This window comes from Notamacropus eugenii, chromosome 1 (assembly GCF_028372415.1).
Source record: "Notamacropus eugenii isolate mMacEug1 chromosome 1, mMacEug1.pri_v2, whole genome shotgun sequence".
Taxonomy (NCBI): Eukaryota; Metazoa; Chordata; class Mammalia; order Diprotodontia; family Macropodidae; genus Notamacropus; species Notamacropus eugenii.
Genome location: NC_092872.1, coordinates 386,582,273 through 386,606,153, shown reverse-complemented (window position 1 = coordinate 386,606,153; position 23,881 = coordinate 386,582,273). Strand labels below are relative to the sequence as shown.

Sequence of the window (23,881 nt, the reverse complement as noted above, 5' to 3'; positions counted from 1 at the left end):
AGTCCTCTCATTTTATAGTTGAGGAAACTGAAAAGTTTCTAAGAAGAAGTTAAAGAAGTTGACTGACTTCTGCAAATTTACACAGGCAATAAATGTCAGAGCCAGGATTTGAACCTGAGTGCTTTGAATTCTAAATTTAGTATTCTTTCCATTTTACCATGTGGTGAGTTTACTGAGATCTCATAGTTTCATGAGTGGCTATTGAAAAGCCATCAAACCGAGTGACAATTAATTGCCTTGATCACAGTCTTGTCATCTGTGACTTCTCAGCATCTGTTAATTTGGTTTGTTTGACCTCAGGAAGCTGAATAAAGAAGTCATGAATAAGACCTTTCACTAAGCCCCTCCAAATGGGTTCAATTTTAGAGACTCTGCCAGCAGAAGGTAACCTGTGGTAGGTCTGACTCAGCTAGAAAGAGTCTGTGTATGGACCAAGTGATGTACAGGGACTATCTTTTGCCTGGCAACCAGATCAAATCAAGAAGCTTGTAACCAGAATATTGGCCACTAGGAATGATGAATTGTTTTGGCTATCAAAATTCAAAAAGGCAGTTTACACATGATCTTTACTGGTGGAAAGAATGCTCATAATGTTGAAATTGCAGATCTTTTGAAATATTGAAATATGTCTTAGCAATGTAGAGTAAAATAAAGTTTGTACTTAACATACTACCTAGTATTATTCTGAAATCCAGAGTTGGTAACTAGGGCTAGACAATCCAGAATTGTCCCTAGAGTGTCAAATTTAGAGGGTGCTGACAGCCTTTGGTATCCTTCAGAAGCCTAGAAACAACAAAGTTTGTAATCTAATTAGCAAGAATAATTAGTTGAAACAAAAATTACCACATGACATGATGGAGTAAACTTCTCTTCCCAATTCCTGGCATTGTACCGATGTCCTAGAGCCCCTTGTATTTCTCCCATGGGTTAGTGCTTGCCACCCCTCTCATGGAGTCTGCCCTAGGCATGGTGTAGAGTCCTAGCCCTCGAACAAAAATATTTATTTATGCCTTTGCTCTAATTCTTTCAGAGATACTCTTTTCCTCCCCAAAGTACTGAAAGATCCTTTGAGGCAGATAATGAATCATACTTATTTGTAGCCCTCAGCCCCCAAAAGCCTGGAAAAGTACTGACCATATGATATATCCCCAGTGAGAATTTGTTGACTTCCTGAATTGGCTTGGTGAAATTGCAAACAAAATGAACATTATATATATATATATATTTCTACACCCCCCCCCCCCAAGAATGAATAACCATGTTAAAGCTGTTGGAGACTAGAAATAAATTAAGAAATCTCAGTTCTTTCAGCCCATCTAAATTTGAAGCATCCTAAAAGATTTCAAAAATGTTCAACTGGGCTTGAGGGTATGACCTTAGGTAGTATTTTTATTAAGGATTTCTTGTGACTGTGAGCTCTAAGAGAAGATTCAATTACTCCTAGTCTAAAAATATAATCATCTAAGATAAGATTATCAGCTGGACTTCCTTCTTTTTTAAAAACTGCCTTCAGCACTAACAATAACCGTAAGCTATCTGTCATAACTGTCTTACTCTTTCCAGGACATTGCTATATGATTGACTCCACCATCATAATGAATGAATGAAATATGAAGCCATGAAAAGAGGACTGCACTTGAGTCAAAGGGCTTGTGCTCAAATCCCAGTTCTACTAATTACTGACATGGTGACCTTAAGCAAGTCACTTAACCTCTTTGGTTTTCTTTTGGTTTATGAGCTTCTTCTGAGTTTTTTGCTTGTTCGTTTTGGGTTATTTTGGTTTATTTGGTTTGTTTCCCTTTTATAAAATACAAAATATATATATAAATATATTATATATATTATAATATATAAATATAAATATATAAATATAATATATATAAATAATAAAATATAAAATATATATAAAATATAAAATAATATATAAAATAGTATTTTTTCCAAAATTACATGTAATGATAGTTTTCATTATCATTTTTTAAATAAGATTTTGAGTTCCAAATTTTTCTCCCTCCCTCCCTCTCTTCTCCCCAGGACACCAAGTTATCTGATATAGGTTATTCATGTGCAATTATGTTAAACACATTTTCACATTAGTCATGTTATGAAAGAAGAAATAGAACAAAAGGGAAAAAAACATGAAAAACCAAAATAAGATAAAAAGTGAAAGTAGTATGCTTTGAATCTGCATTCATACTTCATAGTTCATTCTCTGGATGTAGATAGCATTTTCCATCATGAGTCTTTTGGAATTGTCTTGGATTGCTGAGATGAGCCAAGTCTATCATAGTTGATCATTGCACAATATTGATTTGGATGTGTTCAATCTTCTCCTGATTCTCCTCACTTCTCTCAGCTTCAGCTCATGCGAGTCCAGGTTTTTCTGAAATTATTTGGTTTAACTCTCTGTAAAATGAGAAGATTAGAACTCATCTCTGAAGTCCTTTTCTGCTCTAAACATTATGATCCTATGAACCAGTGTGTTAAATTCTATTTTATCTTCACTGGCTAGTAATAAAAAGGAATAATCAATTCATCAACAAACTTTGATTAAACAGTGTGCTGGGTGGTTGTGGTGGTATGGAGAAGAGATACAAATCTTAGTTAAGACATGCTTCCTCCCTTGATGGAGCTAACATTCCAGTAGGGTGAAAAGACCTGTACTCTGATAAGAAGAATGCACAGTATTGCATGATAAGTTAATTAGATACATGCAAAAAAAAAAAGTAACTCTTGGGCAAACCCCTTATTTTAATGTGTTTCCTTATCAGAGCTACCCTCAATTTCTTTCTTTTTTTAAAGCAATCCCAATTTTAAGGTATTTGTTGGGCTCAAAACTATTCAAAAGCTGTAGCTCAAGAGCTGCCATTAATATGATTACATTTACTTATCAACTATAGGAGACAATTTGTTCAAAGCAAAGGGATTTTATGAAATAGCATGTTAATAGAAATAGCAACAAAACATTTCCCCCTTCTAACCTGGGACACACTCTTCTATAACTATAGATATCATCAGTGGGAAATTGACTCCTATAAGACCATGTGTAGGCAGCTAGGTGGTACCGTGGACAGAGGGATGGATCTTGAGATGGGAATACCTGAGTTCAAATCTGCCCTCAGACACTAGCTATGTGAGTCACTCAACCCTGTTCGCGCCAGTTTCCTCATCTGTCAAATGAGCTGGAGAAGGAAATGGCAAACCACTCTAGTATCTTTGGTAAGAAAATTCCCAATGGGGTCACAATGAGGAGGACATGACTGAAATGACTCAACAGCAGGACCACACATAGTCAGGGAAAAGCCCTCTGTTGATGTAAGACCTCTGATGTCTTCTGATGATATTGTTATGTTACCACCTACCACTCTTACATGCCATACAGGGTCCTCCGTGTTTGTGGTTGTGGCATGTAGTCTCTGCCAACCATTGTTCCCTGCTAGTCTCAGGTTGCCACTGTTTTCTTCATCCTATTGATCACTGCTTATTAGTGTTAGATGCAACTCCTCTTGACACATGGCTTGAAGTTTCTCTTTGCTTCTAACTTTCGGCTTTAGTGAAAGTCTTTAACTGAGAGGCTACCTCCTTTCTAGGAAGATATTCAATCTCGCTTTTATCTTAAAATTCAGACATGGTCTGTTTGTTTGGGCTGTAGCTCTTTTAGAATGACAGGGCCTTCATATACTCAGTCATTGAAATAGAGGGGGGCATAAAATGTAACAGTTAGCATTGTTAACTACTCACCTGATTCTCTTTCCCCAAAAAAACTTTCCTTGGAAAGTTTTATTATCTATTACTCTGGTGGTCATGTGTTCTACTCACTGAGAGGGAGTGTTGGTGAAATACCTAATTTTCTTTGTTTTTTATAGAATATAAAACTTTTTTTATCTCTTTGACTTCATCTCTGCCATTGCCTGGATCTTTGTTCTTATCTTGTTAGTCTGATGGGTGTGGTTAATGTAAATTTAACCAATTAGAATAGCTCAGAGCCCCCACCTACCAGAAACCCAGTGTCTCTTCACTTTGCTGTATTTCACTGAGACTTCGTCAAATCAAATAGTCTTGGTATAATGGCCTGCCATGTGGCTAGATAGATAAACTCCACTACATATACTGCTTTATGCTTTTTGCATAGAACTAATAGAAGGCATAAGTAAGACATGATAGATAGATATGTGTATAGATATCTCTATAATGATATGCTCTTGTAACTTCTATATCCAAGTTGCCTCTAAATAGTACATCAGTGCTCTCTGAACTGAGAAGTTCCAAGAAAGATATAGTTCAGGTTTTTAGTCCCCACACAGCCTTTGTCCCTGTGAGCAGGCAAAGGAGTATCTTTAGATAAAACACTGGAGGGCTCTAGATTCAGGTCTTGGATTGTCTTTGCAGCACAGGGCACTACCTTAGGAAATACCCTTCATTGCAAACAGAGACTCCTCTGGCTGGTACTTTTCTGTTTGCTTCTGTCTGGTGCTTTTCTGTGGTCCTGTGGTTGGTGGAGACCTATGATTGCTTCTTGACATGGCTAGCTCATACCTCATGTAACTAGGAGGGTTGGACTCAAGGGCAGACTCCAGGAAGGAGAGTCTGTCTTTGCCATTCTGCCTTCTTTTCTTTCTGACTTGATGTCCAGTGAGTTCAACATAGGTTCAACTCTAACCCTTTGACTCTCCTGGTCTTCATAGCTTTTCAGGTAGAGCCCCTCTAAGGTACAGAGCTATGGTAGTCAGAAAAGGTATAGATATTTACACATTTCTCTCTCTCCCTCATATACAGAAATTTTTCTACATGAGAATTGCCAAACTACGTCGGACTTATGCTCTTCCTGGTCTAGAATTCCATCTCAGAAAGGAGAACCAAAGGATCTGTAACTAGAGGCTGTAGTGGTCCTCCTATCAACCTCAAGATAGAAAACTGAAAAGTCACAAGTACTAAAAGCTTCTTTAAGATCAGGGTCTTTGACTATTAGATTATAGATGATAAGTTTTAGAGTGCAAAAAATCTTAGAAAGTATCCATTTAAAACTCTACTGAGTGTGGTGGAACACCCCTTTATTCTTTACTACTGGGGAAGGCTGAGATTGATAGATCTCTTGAGTTCAGGAGTTCTGAACTGAAGTAGGGCTAAAGCCCATTTGGTGTATGAACTAAGTCTGGCATTAGTATGGTCAGTCTCTGGGAGTGGAGGTTTTGCCTACAGAGGGGAGAACTGGCCCATGCCAGGCCTAGAGGCCTGAGGGCTACCCGAGTCTTACCTTACCTATCGCAGGTCTTCGGCTGGCCAGACCGGATAAACGTATGAGAGAAGAGACTTTCCAGAGTCGAACAAGGGTTAGGCTTTATTCAGGGTCTTGGTTACATGTGCAGGGGGATTTCTTCCTGAGGAGAGAGGAATCTCCCCAGGAGGCAAAGATCTTACAGTAAGAGAATGAAAGCAGAAGTGGAAGTGGGGAGAGAGGGGGGAGGGAAGAGCGAAGAGAGGAAAAGGGGAAGAGGGGCCTTCTGTCCTCTAAGGGCCCCTCAGTCCTAAGAGTGCCTTCAGGCTTTCCTGACCCTACTTAAGCTCTCCTGATGCATAGTTTGCACCTGAATACCGTGCCTGTTAGATAACAATAGGTGTGCCCAGATCTGGGCCAATCTCGAGGGCGGGGATGCTCTCTCCCATCACGTTCTCACGGGAAGAGGCGGAAATACATGAGATCTCACTCCTCAATTCCCTGCTGTTTCCTGGGGGGCCTCATGAGAACTCTAAGGTTTAGAAGCTCTCACCTTTACCCGCCCGAGACTGTCCACATGGAACTGAGCTTACACCCCCAACGGGCCCAGGTCAGAAAAATGGAACCAGTCAAGGCTTCCATGTCAATCAGTATTGGGATCAGGCCTGGGAATGTCCACTGCACTTTCAGACTTGGTAAGATTGGGAAACCCAACATGAAATCAACCCCTGCTCTCCAACCTTGTTCTTTCTTTCCACTGCCTTACTGAATTTTTTATCCTGTACTTCAGAATCCTTCACAGAGTCTAACATAGATCTTGAATTTATTGGCCACTTAATAAGTATTTTTTTGTTTTGCTTTGATAACTTTGTGAAACTGTCTCTTACAAATTTGTCTGAACCTTTTAGTAAGGTCATGATTGAACTATTGCAATAACCTCCTATCTGGTTTCCTGGAAGGTAGTTATTTACATCTTCCTGAAGCTTTGATTATGTTGTATGAAAAATGATTTCTCGATTCAGAGTTCTACACCCCCACCCCCACCCCTACCTCCCAGATGTCTTCTGAAAAGTTCTTCAGAAGGACATTACTGATAATAAGGTTGCATTGAGTATTTTTCTGGTCAAACTCCAACCCAGGCCGGAAATTGATTAAATCTACTCAGGTTTGGGTGGAGACAGATTCTTCTACCCAGAGAGCCAAAACTAGGGGTGGTCTGGTATGGGTGGCTGGGCGGTCTGATACAACAGATATCTCTGAAGATGGAATGATGGCAGGTGATATCAACCCCTGTTGAAAAGGTATTGTACCAAGATTAAGTGACCTAAATCACATACTCAAGACCTCATTTTAATATAGCCCACCTCCTAGTGCGTTGACCAATCAGAGCTGATTGGCACCCCCTTGGGAATATCTACTCTTTGAAGAGCTTATAACACTGTAACCCCAAATCTCAAAGGGAGCCAGACTAGACTGGCCCTCTTGGAGGGGTGAGTTAATTCTGGATTATAACTAACTCCCATGCAATGCATGTCTCCAACTAGTAAGAGAAATAAAAATGTGGACCTGACCTAATCATTTGTCTCTTTCTTAGAACAAATTCTCTCATTTTGCCAAAAGAACCTAAACTCCAAGACAACAGACACTCCTATTCACATTTGGATCGCTCATATCGTCTAGGACACAGAGGAGAGGCTCCAATACTTTCCTATAATCATCTGTAACTATTCAAATATTGGTGGGTTTCGATGCAAAAGACTTTTAATGATCATCTCAGTCCACTCTCTATCCTTTTGTGAGACAGAAAATCATGACTTCTGCTCTGATAAAGGTTTTCTCCAAATGGGATGTTAATTCTGCATTGTGCTGATGTATGAACATTCAAAAGCAGGCACTTGCTGAAACCCATTTTGTATTTCTAATCTTTTGGCAAATCATTCCTTTTTAAGTATTTTCCCCCTCGGCTTTTCTCTCTGGAGAACTTTGGTTTACAGGGAAAGGACAGAGCAGATAGAAATCGATAAGCTTTTGAAGACTTTGGAGAGGAAATGATGAATTTAATTGGTCTCCTGAGACCCTTCAATTCACTTTCAAGGTATCTACAGTAGCTGCTGTTTATCTCTCAGTGTCTGTGACCTTTGCTGTTTCTGGTGTAAAACCCAGATCACTTAAAAAACAAAAAAGGATAATCCTTTGCAAATATTACATTCTTTGTGCTGAATGACACTTCTGAGTTTTCAAAGAAAACACCTAGATGCCTAATCTCCATACAATGGAGATGATATCTGTTAAAATTGCCATTGTCCTGTGGGCAAACAAAACCAGACAAAGCCAAGTAGATAGGGACTGGAACTAGGGACAAGATGTTGATTGAGTGTTCTATGTAGGGTGCACAGGCCTACCCTTCTTTTCTGGCTCTACTCACCTGGTCAATCCTAATATTCCTGCCCTCTGCCCCCACACCTCTCCCACTTTATCTTCTAACTCTTTCTAAAATTGTGTTATTTTAGGCAAGACTCTACATCTCCTAAGAAGGATGTGGTGTTCCATCAGAAGATAGTAGACCTATTCCGTGCTTGGTGTCCATTGTTTATAGGTGAAGAGCTGAAGGAGGAGGAGAATGAAGGAAAGGAGGAGAGAAAGAGGGATAGAAAGTGGAGGAGGAGGCATCCTTCTAACAATCATAGTGGCTCCTATTAATTTGCTATATCTTATAATGCATTACAGTACATCCCATGAAGTATTACAGGACAACTCTGCGAGGGAGTTAATGCAAATATTAGTTTCCCTCATTTTATGCTTGAAGAAACTTTGGCTAATATCAGTATAATGAAATAACAGCCCAACGAGATCTGTCTGGGAAGTAATGGAGATTAGCAACCAGGTCCACTGCTTTTTCTACCACACTAGACTGTCATTATTAGTACATTAACAAATATCAGAAATTAGTATTAGCTTTTCAAATGAACTAATTGTCATCTTGAGTTGCAGCACAGGTTTATTTAAGGAATGGTGGTTGAGACCATGTTGTGATCGTGTGTGTGAACTCATACTCACTTCTGTGGCAGAGAGATACAGGCTGGGAAAGCAATGATTTGTGTAGTATGAGGGTAGTGGGCCAGAAAGGACAGGCTTAGAATGATGGAGGTGGCTATAATAGTGTGAAAAATAAGGAAAGAAAAGAAATTTATCTTTCAGACAAACTAGAATGGTTAAAACACTAGCTGTTCCTCTATTTCACTCTCTCATACCTCTGTGCATTTGTACAGGTCATTTCCCTCTTCTGCTGCTGAAATCCTTTCTGCCTTCAAGGCCCATCTAATATATTACTTCATTCAAGAAGCCTTGCATATCCCCTGTGTAAAAGTGATTTCTTCCTCCTTGAATTTTCCTTTAGTCATTTGAACATCTTTGCCCTTATATCCTACTACTTAGAATCAGGCTTCTTTGTGTTTATTTCTGTTACATCTATTGAATGGTAAGTTCCTTGAAGGCCTGACAACAAATGTAGAATTAATTAGCATTCAATTGATGATCTCAGTCTTTGTAATTTTTTCCTTAAGATACATACTGAAACTAGTGATAGCAATGAAGAATTTACTTAGGAATTCTGAATGAACTGCTTTGGGGGCCCAAAAGTGTGGAAAAAAAACCTCTGATATTGAAAGGCGTATCTTCCAATCTTCCCCTTGCTTCTCTCTTTCCCAGTCCATTCCATCCCTAAACTAAAACTTAAATGGCAATAGCTTGACAAGGGCAGGAAAAATGCTTGGGGGAGGAGAGAGTGAAAAAAGGTTGGTAGTTTGAAGGGGAAGCAGCTGCAGGATGCTCAGCCCTGGCCTCGGATCCTTCTAGACACTTTGACATCATTATCCTTTTCAACATTGTTAAAAATACTTTTCTGGGTCAAATGAGAGAAAACACGGATTGACTCCCCTTCCTGGCTTGTGATGTCAGCCAAAGGGCCACGCCAGAATCTGAGTTCTTCCCCAAGTTCAGAGGGTGCAGTGCACCAGAGGGCATATGAAAATATAATTGCTCACAACTTTTGGATGGAAAGGATGAATAAGTAGAAAAGTTTTATGAAGAATCTTCCCCACCAAATCAACATATACCTTGGTACTTGGTGGATTCATTGTATAGGATGGCACAGGGGAATATGTACAAACTATGTTGGACAGTTTAAGATCAAGAAATAAAATGATTGTAGACTACTTAGAAATCTCATGTCTATATGTCATGAATACTTTGCTTAAGAGGGTTTGAAGGTGTTGGAAGTGACAAATCAACATACAACATAAAAAATGAAACTTTTAATATCTTTTTAAAAAACATTATTTTTTATTAAAAACTCAAACATGAACATCTCAGTGTATAAAGAACAGAAAAAAGGATTAAATACAGAACTCTGAACTTCTGCAATGTAGATTTTATGTATTGTATCTAATACAATAGTAACAAAACTGCCCTCTTGGTATTTTTATATTTCATTGATGCTCCTTTCTTTTCCTTTCTTTTTGGCATAATTGTTACTTCTCACCAACTCCTTCCTCACCCCTACTAGAAGCTCTCCTTTGCAGTCAAGAAGTATAATAAAACAAAATAAAACCCCTCACTGGCCATGTCTGTAAATATATGTCTATCTCTACATCTTGACTTTATCACCTTCATTGTCAGTCTTTTGAAACTGTGATGAGCTGCTTTATTGGTTAGTGTTTTAAAAACTTTCAGGGTTGTTTTCCTTGACATTATTGTGGTATCTGTAATTTCTCCTGGTCCTGAGCACCTCACTTCATATCAGTTCACAAAAGTCTCAGGTTTTTTAGAATCTTTTTATTTCTCAGTGTCTAATTTCTTATGGTACAATAATATTCAATTATATTCATATTCATATTCATATTCATATATATCATAATGATATCAGCCGTTGTCCAATAATGGGCCCTTTGTTTTCAGTTCTGTGCTACAACAAAAAGCTGTCATATTTTTGTACACATATGAGTCCTTTTCTTCTGTTTTTAACCTCCTCAGGGTATATGCCTAGCAGCAGTATTGCTAGGACATTGTTAGAGTATGCACAGTTTTAGTGACTTTTGATTGCTTTTCACAACTCAAATTTCCATCCACAATTTAGTGATGTACCTTTTCTTCTGTAATCCTTCTAGCAATTGCTATTTTCTTCTTTTGTTTTTCCAATCTCATGGATGTGACTTGAAACCTGAGAGTTGTTTTAATTTGTAGTTCTCTTATTAATGATTTTGAACATTTTTTCATATACTTGGTGATAGCTTACATTTCTTCCTTTGAAAACTACGACGTATAGGAATGCCAGTGATTTATGTGGATTTACTTTATATCCTGCTACTTTGTTACAATTATTATTTCAGACTTTTGTAGTCTTTGGGATTTTCCAAGCATATCGTCATATCATCTGCAAAAAGAGATATTTTGATTACCTCATTGCCAATTCAGAATCCTTCTCTTTCTCTTTCGTTTCTTTTTGCTATTGCTAGGATTTGCAATACTATATTGAATAATATTGGTGATGGTGGGCACCCTTATTTCACACATGATCTTACTGGGAAGACTTCTAGTTTATCTCCATTCTAAATAATGCTTACTGATGGTTGTTGGGTGCAAGGTGGTGCAGTGGATAGAGCACCAGTGCAGGAGTCAGGAGGACCTGAGTTCAAATCTCACCTCAGACACTTGACACTCACTAGCTGTGTGACCTTGGGCAAGTCACTTAACCCCAATTGCCTCATCCTGGGTCATCTCCAGTCATCCTGATGAATATCTGGTCACTGGATTCAGATGGTTGTGGAGGAGAAGTGAGGTTGGTGACCTGCACAGCCCTCCCTCACTCAAAACAAAGTCAAGTGCAAGTCATGTCATAATTTCTCTGATGGCATGTTCTTCTTTGGCAATGAAGGACGAACACACATACACATTCATATTTTTTAATCATTTGTCCTTTGTTTAATGGCTTTTGATCTTATATATTTGTTTCATTTCACTAAACATCTTAAGTATCAGATCTTTATCAGAGAAGTTTGCTATAAAGATTTTTTTCTCAACTATTTTCTTCTAAAGTTAACTGCATTGATTTTGCTTGTGTAAAATCTTTTCAATTTTATGTAATTGAAATTAACCTTTTATCTTTTATGATAATCTCTATTTTTGGTTGCTTGGTTCAGAATTTTTCTCCTATACATAGCTGTGAAAGGCATCTCCTCTTTTCATTTGTTTATGATATGATCTTTTGAAATTTAGTTTATGTAATCATTTGGAGCTTATTATATTTTATAGTATGAAATATTAGTCTAAATTTAATTTCTTTCAGACTGCTTTCTGACAGGTTTTGTCACAGAATGAGTTATTACCCCAGAATTTGGCATATCCCTGGGATTGCTGAACACCAGGCTATGTTTGATTGCATTTGGGTCTTGCTTACCTAATTTGTTCCACTAATCAATTTTTCTATTTTTTTAACTAACAGATCATTTTGATGATTACTGTCTTTTGTAAAGTTTGAGAACTAGTACATTAAGCTCTCTTCATTCTGTCTTTTTTATTGACTTTCTTCAAATGAATTTTGTCATTTTTACTTTTCTAAAATAATTTTTCAATAGTTTGATTGGAATGACACTTAAACCTATAAATTAATTTATACAATGTTACATGTTAGCAGATAGGAAAAGAGTAGTTACTATAGTAATAATTTAAGAATTTTCTTTGTATTTGTTGTAAGGATTTTGTTTTTCTTCTTTCTTTTCAATGGGGGAGAGGTGGATAGATAGAATAGTTTTTTATTAATTGAAAAAATGACAGAACACAAAATTCACAGTTGTTCATTAAAAATGTATAAAACATTTGGAATAGTCACATATTCATTAAGATTCCCCCAGAAAGTAGAGACAACATTGTGGGACATTGAACAGATATTTCTCATTCATCTTAGACCTGTATTGTCAGAGTAACTCATAAGGTAAAGATTTCCTGACCAGCCAAAAGGATCCACATGTATGTCTTTATTTAGGTCTTAAACTACAAGATTACCTCAACAGTGATCATCTTCTCCTCCAGGAAGTGTGCTGGTAAGGAAGTCTTCTGTTGGGCAGCCAGCACCCAACATAAGAATTCTTGAACTCATGAGGTAACCACCAAAGCTAGAGATTTTCATTTCTCAGGATTGCTAGTGGCTAACTTGTGCTCAAGGAATGAAACAGAAAGGCATAAGATGTCATCTAGGGACTTGAGGTCCGATTTTAGACCCACTTAGCCAAAGTGCATGTTCCTGCTTTTGCGTGTTTGTGCAGTAAGCTGTCTTTGTCAAATATTGCTGGAAATTCAGGAAAAAGCATTATACAAAATGCTTAGAAATAAGGGGAAGACATTTGCCCAACTATGATAGACCACAGAGAAGGGAGATTCTTCTAACAAAAGTAAATCCCCTCTGACACTGTCATCAATAATTTTCTCTTTTTTTAACTTAAAAAATTTTTTTCATTTTCAATTCCAAAATCTCTTCCTCCCTTCTGCCCCTCCCCCATGCACTGAAAAGGCAAGAAGTACAATATCCATTATACAGCAAGGTTGTGCAACACATAGTCAATCATTTTCAATTTTTCCCTAGTCACTGGGGACCAATCAGGACTTTAGCAGTTATCCCAGCAAGATGTATGTCCCTAATTAAGAAGTCACTTCATGTTTCCAGATCCATGAGATCTGCCTAACAAATCAGGGGTTCCCCTCATCAGTCCTGCTGAACATGATTATAGTTGCTCCATTACAACTTGCTTAAACAAGTGATCAACTTAGAAGAATGGGAAAAGATAAAAGCAAAGATACTGACTCTGTCACCATCTCTTAAAGAAGTTAAATAATGCAACACACTTGTCTCCAAAAGGTTGAAAGACTACAGAAAGTATCTCTTCAGGCTAATATTTCTGTTCTTGGCAAGCAGAGGCATGGCAACCAAGAACAACATTGGCTGAATTTTAAACTCATTTCAAAAATATTTTAGGGAAGAATAATGGCAGTTTATGAAAAGTATTATTTCACAAAGTAGTGAAAAGCAGACAAGTGGAAAACTAGATTGCTGAGAGCTTAGAATGAGACTTAGTTGGGCCAGATCATCCCAGAACTTTTGTTATTGAAACTTGGAGGACACCAAATGTTCATGAAATACAACATATCTGCATATGATACTAAAATGATCTGTTCTCATTGGTGACGATGGTGGGAGCACAATATTTTCCTTTCACTACTTTGGTACCCCATTAACTCTTTGAGAAAGAGACAATTTCACTCAACATGATGATGTTGGGAAGTACAGCCAAATTTAATCAATTTCATACAGAAGAAATCTAAGCTGGTGGTGACATGGTTTTAAATGATAAATGTTGGAGAAGACGTGTGAGAGTTGCAACATTAATTCATTGTTGGTGGAGCTGTGAGCTGATTCCACCATACTGGAGAACAATTTGAAACTATGTCCAAAGGGCTATAAAGATGTGCACATCCTTTGACCCAGCAATATCTCTTCTAAGGTTGTTTCCCAAAGAAATCAGAAAAATGGAGAAAAGACCTACATGTACAAAAATATTTATAGCACCTCTCTTTGTGGTGGCCAAGAACTAGAAATTGAGGGAATGCCCATCAGTTGGGGAATGGCTGAGCAAGTTGTGGTATGTGAATGGAAGGGAATACTATTGTGCTATAAGAAATGAAGAACAGGCAGACTTCAGAAATACCTGGATGGACTTATATGAACTGATGCTGAATGAAGTGAGCAGAACCAGGAGAACCTTATACACAGGAACAGTCACAGTGTTAGAGGATTGTTTTTGATAGGCTTAGTCCTCCACAGCAAGACAAGGACCTAAAACATTTCCAAAAGACTCATGATGCAAAAACCTATCAACATCCAAAGGAAGAGCTATGGAATCAGAACACAGAATGAAGCAGACTGTTTTCTCTTTTGTTATGTTTGGTTTTGATTAGTTCTACTTATGCTTTCTGCCCTTCATATTAATTCTTCTATGCAACATGACTAATGTGAAAATGTGTTTAATAAGAATGTATGTGTAGAGCCCATAAAAGATTGCATGCCATCTTTGGGAGGGAGTGAGAAGGGAGAGGGAGAAAATTTAAAACTTATGGAAAAGATTGTTGAAAGTTGAAAACAAATAAATAAATAAATAAAATTGAAAAACAAAAAAATCAATTTTCAATGTGTTTCAAAGAAAAGTAGATTCTAAAAGAAGGGAAAGTAAAAAGAATGCAACATTGCCCAGAAAAGAGTGAATGAGGGGATGTTAGCAACTATCTATTCACATGTTTGATTTCCTGTGTCTACAAAACCTTTATGGGAATGGCTTCTGCAAGTATTGAGGACATCCTTAATGAAAGCATGAGAAAGGATGAAGCAGGCACTTGCAGACAGTTTTCTATAGCAGACCACATATTCACAATCCTACACCTTCCTTAAAAGATATAGAGAATAAAAGACATTACGGCAGTTATAGTTTGTTGAATTTTTTTAAAAAATCATTTGACTTCACAAAATAAAGTGTAAGCTTTTGGTTCTTCTCCAAAAAAGTTTCTGCCATATACATGTTAAAATCATGTAAGACTTTAACAGATATGGCCACAATGGAATATATTTGTTCAAACATCTGCTGAGTTTCTACATCAAGGGAGTTATAAAACAAGGAAACATATGTAGTCATCCAAGGTCATATGTCATGGAACATGTCCAGCTCTGAGACTAAATAGGATCACTTTCAGTGATTGCAAACATTTTGCTGATGCCAGAGTCCATCTTTATAAGACTATTATTATTCTGGTGATGTCATCTGGTTTTAAATAATGGTATGTCATGATTTTAGAAGAATCAAAGTTGTAGCCAATCTGAAGGGAAATATAGTCAATAATGGAAAAATAGTTAATAAACATTTATTAAGGGTCTACTGCATGCCAGGCACTGTACTAAGCACTAGGGTTTCAAATAAAGAGACAGTCCTTGCCCTCAAGGATCTTATAATCTAAGCAGGAAAGACAGTCCCCAAAGGAAGCTTAAAAGGTGTGTGTGGGGGGAGGGAAAAGATACACAGTGGGTATAATTAGACTATAGTATATGACCAGAAAAGAAGGGAGTGAAGCACACAGTATATGGAGGGATCAGGGAGAGCTTCATGGAAGAAGTGGTCCTTAACCTGAGCCTTGAAGGATGAGTTACTGTGAAAGGCAGAAAGAGGGAGTGTATTCCAGGCATGAGGAGTGGTCTGAAGGAATGCATAGAGGTGAGAGATAGCTTGTCAATTTTGGATAACATCTAGTAGTAAACCAGAACCTAGGGTGTGTGAAGGGGAATAGGAGAAATGAGATTAGTCTAGAATGGTAATGAGTCAAAAAAGAAGGGACTTTATAGAGCATCAAGTCCAACCTATTCATTTGAAGTTTAATTTTGAAGATAAAGCTGAATGAGTCAGGTGGCCTGAGATCTAATCAGAGCTCTGCTGTGGCCTTGGTGGATACGTCATTCCACTCCTGGACCTCGTGCTCATCTGTAAAATGAAGAAGTTGGATTATATTATCTCCAGGTCCTAAAATTCTATAATCTGTGTTCTTATCAGAAAACTTGGACATTCTGTGATTCCATAGCAAAGGCCCATCTTTTATCTCCTTTGATCATTCCCACAGTACTCAGTGCATGGGTCTGCACTCAATGGGTACTCACTCTGTAGAGAGACATGACTTTGCAGAGTCCCTCATGCTCCAAAGGTGGCCACTACTCTGGCTGAAAGGAGAGCATCCTATAGCTATATTCATGGTGCTGGGGAGTGAGGATGAATGGTAAAGCCAAAATCTCCTCTTCTTACATACTGATGAAGAAACAGAGGCCCAGGGAGATTGTGATTTGCCCAGGGTCACAAAGCAAGTAGCGGAGCTGGGGATCCCCACCATAAACAGCATATTCTGGTTGCCTGTTTGTTTTCATCCTCTTTCTAGACTGAGGATTCATGGGGGTGGGGTGGGAAGCAGGTTAATCTAAGCTTTTTAGCCCTCATCACACTCTGATCTCATATAACAAGTGCTTAATAAATCACAGGATCTCCAAATTGAAAGGAGTTGTAGTTATTTAGTCTTTTTTAGTCATATTACTCTTTTTGTGACCCCATTTGGGGTTTCTTGGCAAGGATACTGCAGTGTTTTGACATTTCCTCCTCCAGCTCATTTCAAAGATGAGGAAACTAAGGCAAACAGGGTTAAGTGACTTGCTCAGGGTTACATAGCTGATAAATGTCTGAGGCTAGATTTGAACTCAGGAAGATGACTCTTTCTGACTCCAGGCCCAACACTGTATCTACTGCACTACCTAGCTGCCCTCTGAGAGGAGTTTTTGAAACCGCTTAATTCAGGCCATACCTAGCAAAAAATTCTTCCAACAATATCCCCAACAGTGTTTATCCAGCATTTACTTTAAAACCACCATTGACCTGGAACCCATTTCTATATCTTTCTAGTTAGGTGGCACAGTGGAAAGACAGAATGTTGGGCTTGGGTGTCAGGAGGATTTTTCTAATTTGGCCTCAGACACTCACTAGTTATGTGACTCTTGTCATACCACTTAGCTGCTTTGTGCCTCAGTTTCCTCATTTGTAAAATAGGGATATTAATAACACTTACCTCACAGGGCTGTTTTGAGGATCAAATAAAATAATGTTTGTAAAGTGCTCTGCAAACTTTAAGGCACCATCCTGGTTACCAACCTCTGGATTTTCTCTAGCTTGTCAATGTCTTTCCAAAACGGGGCACTCACCTCTAGCCATGGTCATTGGGATGTCGTCTCACAAGGTCTGCGTGCAGAGCAACAGCCCATACAGGGCCCTGGGAAGCAGTTAGCTTTTTGTTAGGCTGCCATATCACACTATTGACTGACTTATTTTAAGCCTGCGTTCCACTAAAAACTCCTACCTAGATCATTTTTACACGAACGGTGAACCCTCCCTAATCTTGTGTTTTTTAAATAGATTGAAAAAAATCCAAACACAAATGGAGAACTATATTTATCCTTATTAAATTTCATCCTTATTCCATTTGAAATCTTGGAGCTTGTTGATTCTATCCTCCATTGTTAGGGTTCCCCCCCCCCCCCATCTTCGATTTGACAAACGTGCTTTCTATGCTCTAAGTCAACGATATAATGTTTAAGAGCCAGGGACTAAGGGTGGATCTCTCCGGCACTTCACTAGAGACTTCCCTGAAAGTAGTCATCAACTACTCTTTGCATCCGGTCACTTAACTAGTTCTGACTTCATCTAATTGCCCCATCTTTCACCTTTTGGTGTCTATCCATCCCTCCCTTCCTAAATCACACCTGCCTGGACTCTGTCCATTGCAGTCCCTCCCTTCCAGCACTCAATTTCCCCTACAATATCCCTGACTGGTTAGCGGTCCGATTCAATCGGGGGTGGAGCATCACAGCTGTGAAAGAAAGGCAGCGGCAGGGGGAAGGCGGAGAGCTAGCTAGGAGCAGCGGAGGAGGGGAAAAGCAGGCGCCTCAGTCAGAATGGATATGGCTTTGTAAAGGCTTGGGAGAAGCCATGCTGGGGGTCGCGGGGAGAGACTGGCTTTGCTTTCTCTTCTTTTCACTGCCTGTCCTAGGGCTGCTGGCGGCTCAGGATCCGAGATGGAGAAGTAAGTGTGTGTGTGTGTGTGTGTGTGTGTGTGTGTGTGTGTGTGTGTGTGTGTGTGTGTGTGTGTGTGTGTGTGTGTGTTCGTGCAGTGGGGCTGGGGCTTTGAAAGAAGGGGCTGGAAGCTCTGATTAGCAGGGAACTTGGAGAAATCTCTTTATTACCCGAAATGCGGGCAGAAGTGTGGGGGAGTGGGTGGTGGCTTGGAGCAAGAACGGAAAATAACATCCTTCATTCTGCTTTCTGATTGGGAACTTTTCTCAGGATGCCGGAGCTCGTCCTGTGCGGGTGGCTCCTCTACTTGATTCCCTGCTACGGGCTGGGTACAGCTGGGCTTTGTTCAGTTGGGTACGTCTCCTGCAGAGGGACTGTACTGAGCTCAGGATACTGTCAGCCCAGACCATCCATATCCTCGCTTACCCTGGATTCTTCCCGAGCTTTGTCCCGGGGGCATCCTCAGCGCCCCGCACAGTGTTAGACTCACAGCGGGCACTGAGGCAGTTCTGGCAGACTGTACTTCCCTCGAGACCTCTTCGGGGACGAGCTATCTCCACTCTTAACCACTAACATCTCCCTGGATACGCCCAGTCTTCTATCGGTTCCTGAAATAATCGTGGTCTAAGGTTGCTCTCAGCTCAGTCATTCTACGTTCTAGGGTTCTTTTATAGCTCTAACGGTTCTGGGGTTTTTTAAACTGTGCTATTGAACGTTCCAAGATCTTTTCTAGCACTACAAGGCATTCTGTGCTTTAAGATTCTTTTCGTCCGGGTATTCTGTGTACTAAGGTCCTTTCCTTAGTGACTTGTCATTCTGTGTTCTGTAGTCCTGGGTGAGTAAGTAACTCGCTACCCTCATTCATTACAGCCCCTCCCGACTTAAGATAATTGATAAGCTCCAAACCTTTCGCTGGAGAAGGGGCTGGGTGCAGGAACCTCACTCTTAAAGGGAGGGCTGAGTTGATCTGAGCTGAGTCAAGCTGGCACTGTCCTGGGAAGTCCACAAGAGAAGCTTTGGAAGGGAGCAGTCTAATCCCTTTCATGTTTATGGAGTGCTCACAGTCCTGGAAACTGAGCAGAGCATTCCAGGCAGGAGTTATGCCCTAGAGTAGCTGACCAATACAGAGTTGAAAAACATAGGTCCTCTGCATTTTGAATTTTGTCTCAACTCCCTACTCTTATCTGTCATCCTTCCCCACAACACAAACACTTTTGTGTCCTGGAATGTCTGAGATAACAGGGTTATTTATTTATTTATTTGGTGAGGGATGCTCTAGGGAGAATGGAATCATGTTCCTCATCCCATAGAGTTTGGGTGGCCTTCCTGGAAATCATGAAGGGGGGGTAGGGGAGGTGGGAGTGGGGGTGGAGATTGGGGGAATATTTGATTGAGTAGAAAACTATCCCTGCCTTGTGAGTGCTGAGCATTTATAATACAGAGAAGGAAAACCCCTTTACTTCCTTTAATGACCACTAAGTGAGGCTGTCTGGGATCCATAACCCTTTAAGAGGATGTCTTTATAATGAGCAGTACCATTCAATACACTATGTATTTCCTGTCTGGATAAAGTATAGGAATTGTGTGAGGTAAAGTCAAGTAGAAATCAAAGCACAATCCCTACTCTTTGGGAACATACAATTTAATTGATGAGTCAGCAAGACTCAGGTTCATAGAACAATGAAAGGTAGTTTTTGTGTGTAAGAAGGTAACACCTCCAGTAAAAGAATGTAAAGCTTCTTGAGGGCACAGGCTGCTTCATTATTGTCTTAACACTTAGCTCAGTCCTTTTATGTATAGTAGATGCTTAACAGAAGCTTACTTCATAGAGTCAGCCCCCAAAAGAAGCCTCAGAAGTCATCTGTTTCAATCCCCCTTATTTTACAGATGAGCATACTGAGGCAGAAAGGGTTACTGACTTGTCTAAGGTCACACACAGGTAGGTGAAAAACAGAACAGGTCCTTGAATGGGTATTTTGTGTGGGCCCCTCTCCTTCACCTACCCCCATAGTGTTCTACTCTGATGCCTCATCTTGGCCTACTTGCTATAGCAACAGAACACTGGATCTGGAGGGATTTAAGCAAGCTGAAAAGAATGCCAAAATAGGCCCAAGGATTCAATTGAATTTAATTGAAGAGATGGGTCTGGTAAGAACTGAAAGTACTTGTTCAGTTCAGATTAGTACCTTAAGGCAGTGCTTCTTAAACACCTTCTCCATTCCCTGGAAAAACAACCCTAAGTATATAGGAATATAAAACAGGCATACAAATCAAACATTTACTGATAATAAATCATAAAGAAATTTATTTTAAAGCAATTCTTTGGTACACATACAATTTTACCATTTATTAAAGATGAAAGCAAATTTGCATACTAAGTACATGGATATGCTTATTTACTTTTACATAAAGAATTAAATTTTAGTGGAATATTTGATAGTGTAGGACATAGAGCATCTTCAACATTTTTCAGAGTTAATTGATATTTTGTTTTTACAGTTGTGTCTGAGAATACCACTTTGCATAAATATGTAGTACAAAATGACAGAAATATATTTAGGGCCATTTCTTGGAAATTCCGTCCTAATCCCAAGCCAAAATTCATTTAACAATTTTGTACGTGTAGCAAAAACACTGCAATTCAAAACACACAATAATCTCGAATCTGAGCTGAGGTGTTCCTGCCAGCGTTTGTTGGCATTTTGTGACTGGTGGCATGAGAAAAGTGCACATATTGTGTGTTCAGAACCAAGGCTGCAGCGAAGTTATGCAATGCAACACAGGCGAGTGCTGCCAGAAACACCTCCGATTCATTTTAGGCATTGGATTTTGAATGAGTTTTTGGACATTGTGTGTTCAGAAACCTCTTACTGTTGCCAAATTTTTTTGACTCCCACATTCAGTTATGTGACCCCATATGAGGGGAAAGTGCTGCTCTAAACCATTTGGAAGGATAGTCTGATGCTTAAAACATACCATTTCCTTCATCCTGGACTTATAGGGGTGGATGTTGCTACACAAAATACTTTGAAGCTCTACTGTCCACACAGGTGGAAGCATTACCCTAATCACATCATTGTCTTTATTTTCTATGACTATTATAAGGCCTGCCTGTGATTTTAAAGTCTAGTTCATGATAAACCAGGTGTGAAATCTCCTTTATCTTCTGCTCCTCAACAGTTTATGTTCTTTTATAAAGGATAATTTGCTGCAAAAGGCAGGAATGGTTTCAAGAAATGAAATGCAAGGATTAGCCATGGTTGTCACAGAATCACAGATTTGGACTTAGAAGAGAACTTGGGCTGTCACAAGTAGTAAATGACAGAGCTGGGATTCGAACCCAGGTCCTCCCATTGTGGCATGCTGACTTGACCTGTTGGGGAAGCCCAGCCTTTCACTGAAGTTTATAACTTTTGTTCTGCAGGAGGAGAAAGTGAAGCAAATCCCTTGCCACAGCATGAATTGATAATACCTCAGTGGAGATCAGAGAGCCCAGAGAGAGAGAAGGTAAGACTCAGAGGCCCTGACTTGAGTTGCCAGCATTGTATGAATATATTGAAATTAGTATCTTAATGCATTTTCTTTTTAATAGAATGGCCTCTGTTAATTGGATAATGATGAATGCAAATTGAAGGCATGGTTTTACTTATCAAATCAGAAATCAGAAGAAATTAGCACATTACCACAATGTTCTTCTCTAAGCAATCCTACTTTCTCTTTCCTGGGTTGATACCACCTCTCAGCTCACATAGGAATGCTAACGTCCTCCGTTGTCAGATTTTGCCTACTAACATCTCGGAATTGGCAGCTGTTCAAGCATTGCTTTCTTTTTATGGTTAAGGGGTTTAATAAGATCCAGGTGCCAAATCTCTTTATTTTACAGATGAGAAAATTGAGGCCTAGAAAAGTTTAAGTGACTTGTCCAGAGCTGGGATTTGAACCCAATTCTCTGACTCCAAATATAGAACTCTTTCCGTTATGTACATGGTATGAAGCCAGATTTGGAAAGAGGCACAACAGCTGTTTAGTAATGCCCAGCAAGTCCCTGAGCAGTGATGGACTTGGGGGAATTTTAGCCACATGGCAGTCATTGATATGAAGAGATAGGAAGAGAGGGGCACTAAGGGCTTGCTGTGCTTATGCTCTCCTGGGAGGATCCTCAGGTTCTTCAGGTCAGAATGGGAAATTGGAATAATCTTTGAGATCATCTGCAGCCTTGGGTATGAAGACTTCAAAGCAGGGCTCAGATCCTAGCTCTGCTTCTACCTGAGTGACTTGGGATGAATCCCTTAACTTTGTTGGACTCAGTTTTCTCACTTGTACAAGGAAGAGTTTATACTAGGAAATAATAATAAATGTTAGCATTTGTCTATTTTGGAATACCAGGTGACGTGGGTTACTAATGTTCTGTGGACAGCAATGCATGAGTATTGCCTAGGGTACACAGATGCTTTCTCTGGGCTTTGCTCCACTGGCATAATTTTCTGTCTTTGGAGACCTTTGAACTGTTACTCTTGCCCTTAGTCAGGCATTTGCCTCACTTCCCTTTCTGAGGCAATGTGGTGTAATGGGTAGAGAATTTGACTTAAATGAAGACCTAGATTTGATTGTTTTTTTATTTTTATTTTTAGTTAACAGGTATTTTTTCTCTCCCTCCCATTCTCCCCTCTTAGGCACATTGTAAATGTTTAAAAACTCTTTCCTTCCTTCCATCCTTCTTTCTCCTTTCTTTCTTCCTTCATCCCATAGGAAAATGAAAAAAGAAAAATAAACTTTTGTAATAAGTATGCATAATAAAACCAAAAAATTCTCACATTGGTCATGAGCAAAAATATATGTCTCATTCAGTATTTTGAGTCTATCACCTGTTCGTCAGGAGGTATGTATCATGCATCACCACTGGTCCCATGGTAGAGTGATTGGTCATTGTGTTGATCAGTTGGTTGACTTCACAGTGGTATTGCCATTGTGTAAATTGTTCTCCTGATGCTGGTCACTTCACTCTGCATCAGTTAATACAAGTCCCCTGAAGGCCTGGGTTAGAATCCTTCCTCAGAGACATACTTACTAACTGTGGGATCCTGGGCATTTGACTTAACTTTCCTGTCTATAAAATGAGGGAGTTGTCCTGGATGATGCCCTATAAAACCCTTTCCAGCTTTAAAACTATGATCCTTTGATCTGATTCTCACCTAGTTCAATGACCAGGCATCTGTGTGCTGACATCTTGTCACTACCATGTTTCATTCTCCATCTTCCTCCCTCTACCACTTTGGGGTCAAAGTTTACTTTGACTCATTATTTTGAAGTTGCCATATAATAGTCATTCCTATCCCTTACCTCACCTTGAGTCCAAATCCTGGCTCTGTTTCTTCCTACATGATCCTGGGTAAGTCACTTCTCCTTCTCTGAGTTTTGGTCTCCTCATGTGTTCAGTGGGGGATTTAGACATGACATCGAACATCCCATCCAATTCTAAATCCCCTGATCGTATCTGTGTTTTTTTGTTGGAGTTTTCTGGATACAACAACCCCTGAGGTGTATGTGTATATGTGTGTGTGTGTGGTTATCTAGACCTGTGATCTTAGTGACATATGGAACTTCTGGAATAGAAACTGTACCCAACAATGCAGATCAGCCTGGGGCCCTCAGAGGTTAGGAGACTATGGTTACACAGCTATCATGTGTCAGAAGAACCCTTTGATACCAAAGATCTTGCTTTATTCACTATACTACTGTCATCTCCCTGTAGATATTGCCTATGTCTTACAGATAAATAAACTGAAACTCACAGAGGTTCAGTGACCGTGTTCATATGACTAGTATCAGATTCAAATCCAGATCCTGAGTTCTCAAAAATGATACAAGTAAGATGCAAGGTCAGTTAATTTCATGTCAGAAGGCTTTGAATATACATCCCAGTAATAGACCATCTCTGCTTCCCAGGATCTGCCTAAGTATAGAGAGACCC

General features: G+C 39.3%; 1 protein-coding gene across 1 annotated transcript in view; it reads left to right on the top strand.

Moving 5' to 3' along the window:
• Nucleotides 1-17,691: 17,691 nt before the first annotated feature.
• The window catches only part of ADAM19 (ADAM metallopeptidase domain 19), a 136,274-nt gene continuing 130,084 nt past the window's right edge, over nt 17,692-23,881 (top strand). The window contains exons 1-2 of the mRNA XM_072630847.1: nt 17,692-17,920; nt 21,335-21,417. Coding sequence (XP_072486948.1) covers nt 17,827-17,920; nt 21,335-21,417 — 177 coding nt within the window. The 5' untranslated portion in view covers nt 17,692-17,826. The remainder of the gene's footprint in view (nt 17,921-21,334; nt 21,418-23,881) is intronic.